Here is a 15347-nt window from a genome sequence, read left to right as displayed (position 1 = left end):
GAGATGTGTCTCTTCTTTTGTGAATTCCATGGAATGCTTTCCAGTTTTTGCTTCCTTTGCCCTATTTCCGCAGGGGTTATGCAGAGGCATGTTTGGAATTTAAAAATTGACTAAAAAATTCAAGGTGTGTGAAGTATGGCAGGGGCGCAAGTTTTTGAGATCTCGTGGGGCCCATACACCCCTCAGATGCTGACCATTGTCCACCCCTTGCTTAATATATCACCCTTTGATTCTGCTTTGCCTCTGTTTGCAGGTAGCAAGTACAATGGGAAAAGCACTGCTGGAATTTGTTTGGGTGCTACGTTTCCACACTGATACGTGAGTTGCTATGAGTGTTTAGCTGGGCTATAATAAGAAAAGGACACTTTTGTGTCTAAAGATGGGGGGATTATAATCCAGTAAGTGAAGCAGTTTTGTGTTCTTTGCGCTGTTCTGCTATTTTGAGTCCTCAGTAGTAATCCCCACACACTGAAGGCTACTTTCTCTTCTGGGGCAAAGAGAATAAGGGGTCTTTGAAGCCACACATCCTTCTCCAGTTAGTTTTTTTGCATCTAGTGCAACCTTTCTTACTGCAGCTTTTTAAATTTATATTTTATATGTGATGTCTAGAGAGAAATCTGCTGAGCTGAAAGCTTGTTATAATTTCCAGATGGAACTCAAAGAAATTGGTTGGTGACTTGGATAGTGAAGGTGGAGCATCAGAAGGCAGATTCAGGGTTAGGGGCTGTTCGTTGGTATAAAAACACTCTTTTCCTGCAGACCTTCGCAACAGTGTTTCTTTTCCCTGCAGGTATGTACGCCAAGGACTCCTGTCTTGTGTCTCCTCCTTGCTCCTTAGTGTCCCTGCTGAGCGTCTTCTTGAGGACATGACAGAGGAACTTTTAGAGATCCAGTTCTGGCTGGCAGGTGAGAAGGCTTTGTTTTGAATTTCTGTGCGTTCAGGTTGTATGTCTCCGGTTCTTAAATCTAATTGCACAAATGTTTCAAATGCAGTTAACAAAGAAGTGTGAGAAACATGAGCTTCATCTCCCTTTTTTGTTCACTTTATAAATAGAGCAGGGCTGAGAGTGACTCATGTAGCCAAGCTGACCTAGCTGTGGGTTTCGAACACTTTGCTTGTACACACAGGATATCCTCCCAGAGACCCACCACTTTCAGACCGCCCCGTTCTGACATTGTGATTTCCACTGAGTAAGCCTATTAGGAACAGAATTCCCAGACTTTTTTCTTTCCCCTCTCTGGCATGGTTCCTACTGACAGATGCCTCACAAGCAGACATTTTGAGGAGTGAGACTGTCCAGGATGAAAGGCCTCCCTTGCTGGATCTCTCTCGCCTTACTACCCAGCTGTTTCAGGTGCAGATGTTGCCAAAATAAAACTGGCAGGCTGTTAGTGTGCCATTTAGTGTGAAGAGAAACACTGGAGAATATTCCAAAGAGAAGGCACGGTGTAACTGCAGATCTGCATTTATAACTGCACTGGTAAAAGGTGTTTTCATTGTTGCTGCCATACTTTGCATCTCAGAGTAGTGGAGGGCTACAGTTGCTGACACACACAAGCAATAGCATAGTCAAGGTGTCCTCTTGTGCAAGTTTTCTGAAGAATTGCTGAACTCGTAATTTGGCCACAATTGCAAACAGTTTATACAAATGGTAAATACTGGAGAGAAAAATGAGCTGGCAGTTATAGCTTAAATCCTGACCCAAAAGGACAATAAACTTCCACTGGCTCCTCAGTCACTAACTTTTAAAACCTCTTGGATCAACTCCTTTCCTGGATTTGTGAAGAGAAAAAACTGGGCTACTGTCATTTATCTTGCTTTGCTGCCAGTGCTGAGATGTTTTGGTTACGCTGAAACTGCATTGTGTCAAAGAAATGTTGCCAAAGAGTTTCAAACTAAAATTAAACAAGTTAGATAAATGGAGACTTGGGGAGGGATAATATCCTTTTATTCTTCCTTTAATGAAGCACATTTGATAGTTCCAATAATGTTTTAAAGGAATTTCCTCAAACTGGTTTTTTCTCTCCTCTTGTCTGTTGTATTCTGTTTTCTGCAGATGTTGCAGAGAAGGATTCAGATGGTGATTGTAGAAGTCTGGCAATACAGAATCTGCTACTGATGGAAAACCTGAAAAAAAAGCTAGAAATACCTCCTCGCTAGTGAAGAAGATGCCCTTTTGCTGATATCTGGCTAGCTAATGATCGAGAATATCTACGTCTCGGTCTCTGCAGCAAAGGCGAGGAAAGGAAAAGAGGCTACTGAATTGTAAGGTCATTCTAATGGATTGAACTGGTTTTGTGAAATGAACTGAAAATATTTTCAGCTATGGGGAGGATTTACACACAGGTTTTTTTCCCCTTGTGCCAGGTAATGTGACTTATCTGTCACCAGCAGAAGGTATGTCCCATGCCACCATTAAACCTGGCAGTGTGCAAAAGAGAAGTCTGCTTGATCAGACGACTTCTTCTCCACAACACTTCTCTCTGTGTGTATGAAAGTACTGAAACACACATACAAAAATGTTTGGTTTTTATGCTAGACAGGGATAAGAACACTGACACTTCGTTGTAACTTTCATCACAGCAGCTTTTCAGATGGTACACATGGAAGCCTACGTTTATATTTCTCTCAGTTAATAATTTCTGGACCTCTGAAACCACTGTAATCCAGTGCCTCATCTTTTGTGATAACATTAACTCAAGACATTTGTAAATAAATAAATAAACAATAAAATATTAAGATATATGAATATTGTTAACTTTATTTACACCCGAGGATTCAAGGCTTATGAGTGCAATGCTTTTTCTGAACAATTCCTGAAATAGATTATCCATCTTGTAACTGGCTATAAAATGTGTAAACCTACAGTTTAGAGCTGTACATTTCAAGCACAGTGAAAAATTAAAAATAAACCAAATAAATGATAGAGATTAAAAGATGGCTTTGCATTGGTTTACTTGGTCCTAGCAAAATGAGGTTCGCCCATCTCCCAGCTTTTTTCCAGCAATGCAGGAAAGGTTGTCCCACTTCCCAGGGTCCCAGGTGGAACTCCTTAGAAAGCCTCGACTTCATCGGCCACATCCTCTTCCACCTCTTTCTCCTCCATGCTGTTGTGGCGAACTCTCTCTGGGGCAGGGTTTCGGCTTAGTGGGATGCCCATTCCTCTGTGAACTGCTTCCACAATTTGTTGGCTTACATAATAACTGAGGTTCACGCAGGGAATCTTTTTCCGCATCTCTTCCAGGTACTGATATGCCTAGTGGGAAGAAGGGTGGTCCTCACCAAGGGCTGTTTCATTTTAACAGAATGGTAAAGCAATTCCAGGTATATATATAGCACTAAAAAGTTACATTAAGTGCATATCATAATGTAGAGATCGTGTAGCACCTTTGAAACTTACTGAAATAAAGAAGATGGCAGCGTATTTTTATTTGTTAGACTCAAAGGCACTACAAGATCTCTCTAAATATTGATTCTACAGACTAACACGGCTATATCTTTGAATTCTGCATATCATAATGTGTGGCCTGCTTACTCTAGAATCTAGGATGTCCACTGAAATACTACAAGGAGCTGAATAGTTGTAGATGATTGTAGTTTATATGTCACTACAACACACCTACACATTTCCGTCTGCAGAAACATATGTTTTGATCTTAGCATTCTTACAGTAACATTTAGAAACTTATAAAGAGTGGGAAGAAAATCCTCAGTACTTGGGCTTTAACAGTACTAGTTTATAGTTTGAGTGTTTGACTCTATGACTCTAGAGACGAGGATTTGAATCCCTGCATAGCCATGGAAACCAAGTTACATTCTCTCAGCCTCTGGCAGAGGCACTAGCAAAAAACCCTTCTGAATAAACCTTGCTAAGAAAACCCTGTGATAGGCCTTAGGGTTGCCTTAAGTCAGAAATGACTTGATGGCACACAACATCAAAAATGCAAATATAAGCTCCAAGAAATGTTTATGTGGTGTGATGGGTATGAGAGAGAATCCAAATGAACAAGGATAATACTTGAGAACATCCGCTATCACCCTATTATCATAACATTGAAAATTCCGTGAAGACTTGTCAAGAAAATAATAGAATCATAGAATCATAGAATCGTAGAGTTGGAAGAGACCACTGGGGCCATCCAGTCCAACCCCCTGCCATGCAGGAAATCCAAATCAAAGCATTCCCGACAGATGGCCATCCAGCCTCTGTTTAAAGACCTCCAAGGAAGGAGACTCTATCACCTTCCGAGGAAGTGCATTCCACTGCCGAACAGCCCTTACTGTCAGGAAGTTCCTCCTAATGTTCAGGTGGAATCTCTTTTCCTGTAGCTTGCATCCATTGTTCCGGGTCCTGTTCTCTGGAGCAGCAGAAAACAAGCTTGCTCCCTCCTCAATATGACATCCTTTCAAATATTTAAACAGGGCTATCATATCACCTCTTAACCTTCTTTTCTCCAGGCTAAACATCCCCAGCTCCCTAAGTCGTTCCTCATAGGGCATGGTTTCCAGACCCTTCACCATTTTTGTCGCCCTCCTTTGGACACGCTCCAGTTTCTCAATGTCCTTTCTGAATTGTGGCGCCCAGAACTGGACACAATATTCTAGGTGGGGCCTGACCAAAGCAGAATACAGTGGCACTATTACTTCTCTTGATCTAGACACTATACTTCTATTGATGCAGCCTAAAATAGCATTGGCCTTTTTAGCTGCCGCATCACACTGTTCACTCATGTTCAACTTGTGGTCTACTTGGACTCCTAGATCCCTTTCACACGTAGTTTCATTCAGCCAGGTGTCACCCATCCTATATCTGTGCATTTTATTTTTCCGCCCTAAGTGCAATACCTTACATTTCTCTGTGTTGAATTTCATTTTGTTAGCTTTGGCCCAGCTTTCTAGTCTATTCAGGTCATTTTGAATCTTGGTCCTGTCCTCTGGAGTATTAGCTATTCCCCCTAATTTGGTGTCATCTGCAAATTTGATAAGTATGCTCCCAATTCTGTCATCCAGGTCATTGATAAAGATGTTGAATAGCACTGGGCCCAGGACAGAGCCCTGTGGGACCCCACTGGTCACTTCTCTCCAGGATGAAAAGGAGCCATTGTTGAGCACCCTTTGGGTTCGGCCGGTCAACCAATTACAGATCCATGTAACAGTTCCTTTGTCTAGCCCACAATTTACAAGCTTGTTTGCAAGAATGTCATGGGAAACCTTGTCAAATGCCTTACTGAAATCAAGATATACTATATCCACAGCATTCCCTTCATCTACCAAGCTGGTAATTTTATCAAAAAAAGAGATTAGATTTGTCTGGCATGAAGTGTCTTCATAGTCTAGAATGGGAGTGTGCCACTGTCCAAGGTCCAGGAGCCACACATGGGCCTTCACTGGACTGCCTCCAGTACTCTTGGATTTCTTTTTAAAGACCTAAATGCCCTCCTGCATCCTCTATGGGTAATTTTGACTTCCTTGTTCGTCTCTAGGATGATTTAGGCTCTTTTTGCCACACTCCATATGGCAAAACTAAGTACAACAACATTTTAAAAATGCAATAGGAAATTTGGAAATGGAGAGAAACCTTGAAGGCCAAAGAGGTGGACTAGGTGTTCTTCAGTTGTTTCCTGGTTTGCAGTTGTTTCTTTTGTCCTGGAAATACTAGTGAACACTATAGCAAAAAGTAACGTATGTGCCTTTGAATCACCTATCAACTTATGGTGACTTCATGAATTTATCGTTGCCTACAGCACCTGACTACTCCCTCATGTCTCCCTTTCAAATTCTTATCTGGCATGACTGTGCTTAACTTCCAAGATCAGATGATATCTGTTGCTGTCTGGGTATTTAGGAACACTATAAAGACTTTTAAAAAATCCAAATAATCCATTTACAGGGGGCATAAAATAATAGCTAATATTAGATGAATGGTCTGGATTCCTTCCCCAAAGGGCATTACATCTGACAATAATGTTTCCCATTAACTGCTTGTGAGTTGTGTCTTCTCATTTGTCACGTGGGTGATTCCTAGACTGTATTCAGTGCTAGGACTTCTATTCCTTCCTGTTGAGTTAACATCAGCAAAAAGCACTGGAAGCCAAGAGTTTGGGTATTGAACCCTTTAGCAGATTTACCACAGATACCATCCTATGATCCTTAGTGAACAAAGCCTAAAAAGATTGGCTTACAGCTTACAGGTGGATGACACAGGACTATTAGCAATGTCAATAGGGGAAACTACCGTTAGTAATGCTAACAGTTGCATTTCATCTCTCTGCAGACCAGATCTGCTGTTATATGCTAGCTCTTAAAGCAGCCCTTTTGGCTTGAACTCTGCGTGACTGGGGAGCACCTGGCTGTTCCAGAACAGCAGTTCCTTTTTGTCCACAGCTTGCAATTCTGTCTTCCCTACTTTACACAGGGCCCTTTTAGCACTTCCTGCTCTGAGCCAAATGAATCATCATTCCAGGTGGCTCAGCGTAATTGTTTCCTCTGGTTTCTTCCCCTTAAACAGGTGGAGGCAAGAGGTGTCAGGATAGTGCACAGAAATACCCTGATGGCAATGTTTACATATTATCTTTGGAACTCGTGCTTCTAATTCTTGCCATCCAACTTAACTTATTAGATATCAGCTTAGACATTACCTCACCAGTTGTTTGTAGTTTCATTTGTGCTTCTGAGGTGTGACATGTGCATTCAGAAGAAGCTGGATGCAGATGGGAGATCTGCAGATTTGAATGACTCCCTAGCTTCTTGTGTAGAAAACAAATAGAATCATAGAATTGTAGAGTTGGAAGAGACCACAAGGGCCATACTTTCTCCCTAACATGCTAGCTTTCTGTGTGTAGGGATTTCTTCCTACAGGGAAGCACTGAATTATGCAACCTCCTTACACACACCCTCACCAATATTGGTGGTGATACATTCTTGGAAGACAGAATTACCTTCACAGCTAATGTTCAGTGTTAGCAAGCAATGACGGTCTGTATGTTGCAGTGAGATCTTGGCACACCCCAAACACTCACCATCTGGAATTCTTGTACTTGCAGGTAATGCTTCACTAGAAAGCCTAAGATATCCCCCTGGCGGATGGCGATTTCAAGCTCTGGCTCAGCTAAGAGTAGCTCACACTGCTTGGCTGCCTCTTTGGGGTCTTCTGAGTAAAGCCTACAAAGGGGAAAGAGCAAATTCTAATAGCTGTAGGACAAAAGCTTCTTCTGTGATCCCACTGGACTATTGATTGGAACAAAAGGTTTAATCCCATAACGTGCCCAAGCCAAGCATTTTCCTATCAGGTGGCTCAGGGACAGTGACAAAGCTGAAGATGTAAGATGCTTTCTCCATAATACAGCAGTACCCAACTGTGAATTGAACACTGGCTTCTCATATCTGCAGCAGGCAGTGCTTCTGGGGAATAATTTTGGGGAGAGGTCACATACTCATCTGAGAGAGTCTCAGAGAACGGCACTAAAGTCCAGCATCAACAGAACTATTAGAGAGGTCTAGAACTACCCCAGTTTTGGAGTAAGACACTTTGAATTCTGAAACCGAGAAAACCAAAGCAGACTTGGAGTTTAGCATCATATTTGGATCCAGATTCAGATAGGCACGTGTGTCAACAGAAGACGAATGGGAGCAGGACCTACTCTACTCCCATCCTTTCCTCTCATGATTTCCAGAAGGGTAGCCTTCTGAAATCGGCTGTAGCAAAACTTTTTGCCTTATGGACTTAATAGAATGGGACCCTGTTATCCGCTGGGTTTGGTACCCCCTCCCCCCCCGTGGATAGCAAAATGTGGATGCTCAAGTCCCATTAAATATAATGGCAGAGCAAAATAGTGTCCCTTATATAAAATGGCAAATTCAAGGTTTGCTATTTGGAATTTATACTTTTTTTTTAATATTTTCAAACCATGGATGCTTGAATATGTGGATAAATAATCCATGGATAAGGAGGGCCGACTATATTTATTATGGCACAAACCTTTGTATTTAATGAAGTAGATAGACCCACAGAAGCTTACATCATAGTAAAAGGTTAAGGGCACTACAAGACTGTCTGTTGTTGCTAGATATTTGTACACGAATGAACAAAACTGCGCTACATTTTATTCTATATCACACTTTCAGGAAATCTGAATGGCTCTGATGCCCTCATCTCCAAAGTGGAATAGGTATGATTATTAGAGAGATCTGGGTTGTGGTACAGTAACAGTGGTGTCGCTTGGGAGTAAGCTGCCAAATATTCACAAGTGCTTTCAACATGAAGCTGCCCGAATCACAGAAAGGTTTCAGACAAGGAAAAAAAGATTCCCCTGATGCCCACCTCCATATACTGAAGTATTTCGCACTCCCTCTCACCTCTGGGCCTGAATGAACCTTTTCACCAGTGCCATCTTGCTGTGTAAGAGCACAAGCTTGCTCTCTTGCTCAACAGCACTTCTTGTCTTTGCCTTTGACATGCATTTGTAAGCCTCTGTCAGAGCTCCCAGAGCCTTCTCATAGTTTTGATACTCATCCACCTCCACCTAAGGGGAAAGGAAATATTATTGATTTGATTTCTCCCAGAAAGGGACCCAAGGTAGCTCCAAAATAAAAGTTCTAGCAAACATATTACAATAAAACAAAAACATGTTGGGTGTCTGCAATCTCATACTCAGATAGAACTGTTTACCCAAAAAGCACCCACGCACCTGAGCACAAGCATCGTAAAAAGCAGCTAGGAGGTCCAGAGCCCTTCCTTTGGTATAAAAACTGATGATGTTCTTCATAATCTCTGGGTCTTTGCGCCAGTCCAGGGACTGGAGATAGTTGGCAGCCATGATGTAAATCTCCCTCTGCTTCGAGACGCCAGCAAAAAACACAATCTTTTCTGTGTCTCCAGATTTCAGCAATGCTCTCATTGCCTGTAAACAAAGGAAGTGTTCTGGTCACTACAGATCAAGGCAAGGGGCAGAAAACCAGGCAGAGATGGGGACGAAAGAAAAACCTGCAGAATCGTGCAAGTGTCATCAATTCATTTTCCAGCAAAAAAATGTCTCCAGTCCCCAAACCTTTGAGCTGATACCAATCAGTATGGAGGATGCTTAGGACTTCATTTTTGACAACTGATCATGCTGAAGAGGAAAAGCAGTGACATATACCTGACATCCCAGTCCTTTAAGAAGACAAGCTACAGCATTCTGCACTACCTGCATCTTCCAAGCCATCTTCAATGGCAACTGTGCTTAGATTGCACCACAATAAATGTATGACAGCATGGATAATAGGGGAGAGTCTGCAGTTTGTCTCTAAGAACCAATTGGTGGGGAACAGCAACTGGTTCAACTTACATGCTCTGCTTGTGGTTTTTCCAGAAGCATATGGCTGACCACTGTAAGAAACAAATTGTTCAATCTGTTTCATCTGATCCAACAGAGCTCTTTATTTTCTCTTTATGCTTTGTTAACTAATAGAAGTTGCCTTTAACAACCAACGGAGTTTCACAAACTCTTTACTAGCAACAGCTCACTGCATCCCTGAAGGCTGACAGTCAAGCCAATGGCTCATGCATGGCTTTCACCCCTCTCAGGAGCCAGAAGGCGGCAGGAGGTGGAGTCATCCTTGCCCAGGGACACTTACTTTCACCTTGTTTCCCGCTTGAGTGTATTTTTTGGTGGCCATGTGGTAATTGCCCTGCCGCATACAGCAGTCAGCTATCTGCTCCAAGAGCTGCCGCCGGGAATCCTCTGAAAGCTCCTTGGAATCCTTTGAAATGGTCATTTTTTCAGCCACATCCTCAGTGATAGTCAGGTTCTGTTCCAGGCAAAGTTGCAGGGCATCCTGGTACTGTGGCAGAGAAAGCAAGAGAGAAAGAAAGGGAGAGGGCGCAAGCACCCTCTTGTGAGATAAATGGTCTTTATGGAGTAAGGAGAAGGAGGAAGAAGCAGAAAAAACACCATCTGCTATGAATGAGCTCCTTCTGCCTTTGAAGTTAAGCTTATCTGTAGTGTGTCCAAAATAATTATTTAGGAATCAACTGGGAGCTGCCTGTAAAGAGGAGCCAATGTCAAGCCGATATGAGCTTCCTCTTGTTCCATAATGACACAAAAAGTACAAAGAAGTCACACCAAAGGATTTCGGAGTCGAGGAGGAAAAGTGAGAGCAAGAAAAAGCTACTTTCATATGTAAAATCTACTTTACATAGTTCTCCTAACAACAGCTCACTTTGATTTGTTAACATCTTTGGAACCTGTAATCTCTCCAATTAAAGAGAAATGTGAGAGTATGTCTGATTCTTTCAGCCCAATGCATTTGGAAGAATTATTCTGCTCTGTTACTTATCAGGAGAATTTGCAGAATAGATAGAAAACTGGCTGCGCTCAGAAAGTGTACAAAACTAAATCCCTGCCTTGATACTTTAAGCATTCTGTTGCTGGAACGGCATGAATCTGTAGCAGACCTGAACATTGTTCACTAAAAGCAGAATCCACTTTAGGGATTGTGAGGAGAATAATTAGATGATGCAAGTTACCTTTTTGGCAGCCAGCAAGAGTTCAACAGCCTTCTCATACTGGCCATGCTCAGTGAAGAAATCAGAACAACGAGCCAGAAGAGCGGGGTCAGACTTCTCATCTAAATCCTCTGCAATGAGCTGCAGGGCTCCAAACTGCTCTGTCATAAATGCCAGCTCCAGAGCCTTGGACAAATGGCCCGCCTGCAGCAGAAGAAAAAAACGCTTTAGCTGTCACAGCATGGCAGACCTGAGAGAATGTCACTTTAGAGGATATGGAAGTCCGTTCTAGCCAACAGAAGGAACCATCCAGCCATGGGTGGATGCTAACTCCTATCACCACCCAGGTGAGGCAAGGGATCGTGTGTGTTTAAGTAAAGCCTTTTCTCTTGGATTCTTGGCTCCTCATTCAGTTCTATCCCTCAGCTGAGAAAAACAGATAAATGAGAAGAGAGTTCCAGTAAGAGGGTGGTTCTGGATGGCTCCTTCTCCTTGCCTAGAACGGACCTTCAGAGTAAGTCTTCCTGTGCTGCATTCTCACCTGACAGTGAAGGAACCATCCAAGCATGGGAATGAACTAAATTCCTATGGAGAAAGTCACAATGGAGGCAGTAGGAATGTTTGCTCAAGAAGGAGCAGCTATGAGGTTGACTTCATTTCCCTCTGAATGGAGAGTTAAAGCAATCTCTGGAGCCTAAGCCATGTCAATTATCAGAGGTACAGCTAAGAACTTCTTTGGATGGGTTAAAGCCTGCTATTAAATCAACTGCAGTGTCGGTGCATGCAGCTCCAGAAAACATGGCTGCGGTGATTGGGGTCGATGGCATGCTTTTAACTGTTAAAAGCGGTTAAAAGCTCATGCGTGTCCAGGATTATATGGATGTGCTTTGGGGCTGTGGAACTCCAAGAAACAAAGCTGCTTTGGAAGGTTTTAGGTATAATTTTTCCCATCCCAAAAATTGGACAGAAAAAGAAAGGAAGCATACAGGGGTGGGTTAGGAGGGCCTACGTAACAAGGTACCATTTTGTGAAGTCGAAGGCTTTCATGGCCGGCATCCATAGTTTATTGTGGGTTTTTTGGGCTATGTGGCCATGTTCTAGAAGAGTTTATTCCTGACCTTTCACCAGCATCTATGGCTGGCATCTTCTCTGAAAAACCCACAAAAAACTAACATTTTGTTTTTTTAAAAAAATACAAGGAGAGATATAATTCAGTTCAGGGGAAAACAAAGAAGAAGAAAGCCATGAGAAAGTGGAGGAGTGACTGCAGCCTGCCAACTAGTCACAAGAAAGAACAATGCCTTTTCTATGGGGTAAATAAATGATGGAGTTTCATTTATGAATAGAGGAATCTCTTTTTTATATATAGTTTAATGCATGCCTGACAATGCTCTTCCTTTATATTTATATTGTTTCTATTTCAGTTTCTCAAACGAGCTTACTTTGTGGTAAAGCATTACTGCTCTGTCCATTTGCTCCCCTCTTCCTTCATAATAGCGTGCTGCTTCGATCATATCTTCTGGAGAACTGAGAAGAGCCAGGTTCATCAGTTGGTCATCCAGATTATTCTCCTGTTCAAAATATCAAGAAGCACCTTTAAGTAAATATTAACTGTGGCAATTTTCCAAAGCTTCTTTATCCGAGTTTAAGTTGACAATTGCCAGCATCTTCTTGGTGGTATATGGTATTATGGTATGACATGGTATTACGCTGATGCATAAACATTTTTGAATGCTACCATTCAGTACCTCCTTCTGCAACACCCGCACATAGCCAAGACACAACTGTTTCCCCAGCCATTGAGAAATGTGGGGACATGGGGGCACCTGAGCATATTCTGGCTACTCTTTAAGCATGAAGAAGAAGCCTCTTAAGGCGAAGAAGGAGACTCTGTCCACAGAGTAAGGTTTCTCCTTTGTCCTTGCGTGCTCAAGAGCAGCCAGAATGCACAGGGGTCACGGCTGGGTAGATGGAAGCAGCAGCTCATTGCTGTTTTTTGGCACCAGAAGTGAGAAGTGGGAGAAAACTTCCACTTCTTCCACCTAATGTTCTGCTAGTATGTTACACTTCCCATTTTTGCAGGATTGCCTCCCAGCTAAAGGAGATCTGCCATGTCTGGAAGTTTCCAGAAGTGGCAATTCTCTTCTAAAGCAAGCGATGACCTTCCAGGTACTGCACCCACCACTTCCACAAGCTCCTAGAAAATTAATCTGTGTGTATGTGCATCAATGTGTTCTGCCCGCAACATCTGGAAGTGAATGTCTGGCCACATCAAATTTGGGGGGGAAATGTTCTGTTTTGGAGGTGGTACAGGCAGTGGGTTGGCAGAGGAAATGAACTAGTTCCAGACAAATGTGCCCAAGCTTTAAGTTATTAAAGCATACAGCTCAGAGATGTGATGATGGGTAAGCCATTGATACCTTGCACAGCCGAATAGCATTGTTAAAAGCTTGGGCTCTGGTATAGAAGTGTACAGCCTGTTTGATGTCATCATGGCTCTCATACTGGCGGGCAACATGATATGAAGCTGCCCAGTTACCTGTTGCATTTGCAATATCAGCTGCCTGAAATGAAATAAGAGAGAAAAACAAACTCTTACACTTTCCCTGGATTAAACCATAAAATGACTACTGTGCTGTAAGGAATCCTGGAGGAAGCAAGTTTACCTTCTGGATGTTACCCAAGAAACAGTGAATACGGACCATGGAAAAGTAATCCTGAGCCAGTTCATAGTATTTCAAAGCTGCTTCCATGTCTGCCTGACCTTCCAGGTACTGCGCCCACCACTTCCACAAGCCTCTGGAAAAGTAAAGATTGTAAAATCAATTCAATAAAAATCATAGAATCATAGAGTTGGAAGAGACCGCAAGGGCCATCCAGTCCAACCCCCTGCCATGCAGGAAGTCCAAATCAAAGCATCCCCGACAGATGGCCATCCAGCCTCTGCTTAAAGACCTCCAAGAAGGGAGACTCCACTGCACTCCGAGGAAGGAGTGTGTTCCTCTGTTGAACAGCCCTTACTGTCAGGAAGTTCCTCCTGATGTTGAGGTGGAATCTCTTTTCCTGGAGCTTGCATCTGTTGCTCCAGGTTCTAGTCTCTGGAGCAGCAGAAAACAAGCTTGCTCCCTCCTCAATATGACATCCCTTCAAATATTTGAACAGGGCTATCATATCACCTCTTAACCTTCTCTTCTCTAGGCTAAACATCCCCAGCTCCCTAAGTTGTTCCTCATAGGACATGGTTTCCAGACCTTTCACCATTTTAATCGCCCTCCTTTGGACACACTCCAGTTTCTCAATGTCCTTTTTTAATTGTGGTGCCCAGAACTGGACACAGTATTCCAGGTGGGGCCTGACCAAGGCAGAACAGAGTGGCACTATTACTTCCCATGATCTAGACACCATACTTCTATTGATGCAGCCTAAAATTGCATTGGCCTTGTTAGCTGCTGCATCGCACTGTTGACTCATGTTCAACTTATGGTCTACTTGGACTCCTAGATCCCTTTCACATGTAGTTTCATTCAGCCAGGTGTCCCCCATCCTATATCTGTGCATTTCATTTTCCGCCCTAAGTGCAGTACCTTACATTTCTCCCTGTTGACGTTCGTTTTGTTAGCTTTGGCCCAGTTTTCTAGTCTGTTCAGGTCATTTTGGATCTTGATCCTGTCCTCTGGGTTATTAGCTACTCCTCCTAATTTGGTGTCATCTGAAAATTTGATAAGTATACCCCCAATTTTGTCCTCCAAGTCATTGATAAAGATGTTGAATAGAACTGGGCCCAGGACAGAGCCCTGTGGGACCCCACTGGTCACTTCTCTCCAGGATGAAAAGGTGCCATTGTTGAGTACCCTTTGGGTTCGGCCGGTCAACCAATTACAAGTCCATGTAATAGTTGCCTTGTCTAGCCCACATTTTACAAGCTTGTTTGCAGGAATATCAAGGGGAACTTTGTCAAAGGCCTTACTGAAATCAAGATATACTATATCCACAGCATTCCCTTCATCTACCAAGCTGGTAATTTTATCAAAAAAGAGATCAGGTTTGTTTGGCATGACTTCTTTCTCTGAAACCCGTGTTGACTTTTTATGATTATGGCATTACTTTCTAGATGTTCACAGACTCTCTGTTTAATGATCTACTCTAGAATCTTTCCTGGTATAGATGTCAGACTAACTGGACGATAATTGTTGGGATCCTCTTTCTTCCCCTTTTTGAAGATGGGGACGACGTTTGCCCTCCTCCAGTCTTCTGGGACTTCTCCTGTTCTCCAGGAGTTCTCAAAGATTATTACCAATGGCTCCAATATTACATTTGCCAGCTCTTTTAATACCCTTGGATGTAGTTCATCTGGTCCTGGAGACTTATATTTGTTTAGGTTAAACAGGTATTCCTGTACTATCTCCCTCCAACCTGCCTGAGAAAATATTGCTAAAAAAACTAAAGTATTGCTGTGAATTTTTGGAATAGTCATTAACAAGAAAAATATATCAACAGAGCTGAAAACTGTATCAGCAATTGCTATTACTTAAGAATCAGAACCACAGAAGAGAAACTTAACATCTCTGTTCCATCATTTACAAAGAGTTTGAAGAATCCTGGGCTGCCCCATTAGTCACTTCTCTCCAGGTTGAAGAGGAACCACTGGTGAGCCCACTTTGGACCATAAATCAGTTACAAATCTACCCAACAATAGCATAGAGGGTCATCCAGTCCAACCCTTGTGAAAGGTCTTACTGAAATAAAGATGTACTGCATCTGCATCATGCCCCTTAGGGACAAAGCTTGTAGCTTTTATAAATGCGTAAAAGTCTCAAAGGAATGCTTGAGAAGCTCCACCTGATGCACAATTTATTTTGT

At 42.6% G+C, this 15347-nt stretch overlaps 2 protein-coding genes across 4 annotated transcripts in view; one reads left to right on the top strand and one right to left on the bottom strand.

Annotated features, from left to right (window-relative positions):
* Positions 1-2913, top strand: part of LOC149306283 (telomere length regulation protein TEL2 homolog) — a 30649-nt gene extending 27736 nt beyond the window's left edge. For all 3 annotated transcript variants that reach the window (XM_089540486.1, XM_089540487.1, XM_089540488.1), the window contains 3 exons: positions 254-318; positions 791-906; positions 2058-2913. In XM_089540486.1, coding sequence (XP_089396612.1) covers positions 254-318; positions 791-906; positions 2058-2161 — 285 coding nt within the window. In that variant the 3' untranslated portion in view covers positions 2162-2913. The remainder of the gene's footprint in view (positions 1-253; positions 319-790; positions 907-2057) is intronic.
* Positions 2743-15347, bottom strand: part of LOC149306281 (intraflagellar transport protein 140 homolog) — an 82931-nt gene continuing 70326 nt past the window's right edge. The window contains exons 24-32 of the mRNA XM_089540485.1: positions 13154-13286; positions 12908-13051; positions 11930-12058; positions 10509-10691; positions 9617-9823; positions 8689-8901; positions 8357-8523; positions 7021-7162; positions 2743-3257 (exon numbers count right to left, since the gene is read on the bottom strand). Coding sequence (XP_089396611.1) covers positions 3054-3257; positions 7021-7162; positions 8357-8523; positions 8689-8901; positions 9617-9823; positions 10509-10691; positions 11930-12058; positions 12908-13051; positions 13154-13286 — 1522 coding nt within the window. The 3' untranslated portion in view covers positions 2743-3053. The remainder of the gene's footprint in view (positions 3258-7020; positions 7163-8356; positions 8524-8688; positions 8902-9616; positions 9824-10508; positions 10692-11929; positions 12059-12907; positions 13052-13153; positions 13287-15347) is intronic.

This window comes from Sceloporus occidentalis, unplaced genomic scaffold (genome assembly GCF_023333645.1).
Source record: "Sceloporus occidentalis isolate IW3139 unplaced genomic scaffold, rSceOcc1.0.p SCAF_10, whole genome shotgun sequence".
Classification (NCBI taxonomy): domain Eukaryota; kingdom Metazoa; phylum Chordata; class Lepidosauria; order Squamata; family Phrynosomatidae; genus Sceloporus; species Sceloporus occidentalis.
Note: the sequence above shows the minus strand (reverse complement) of the source record. Positions and strands in the feature narration are given on the sequence as shown.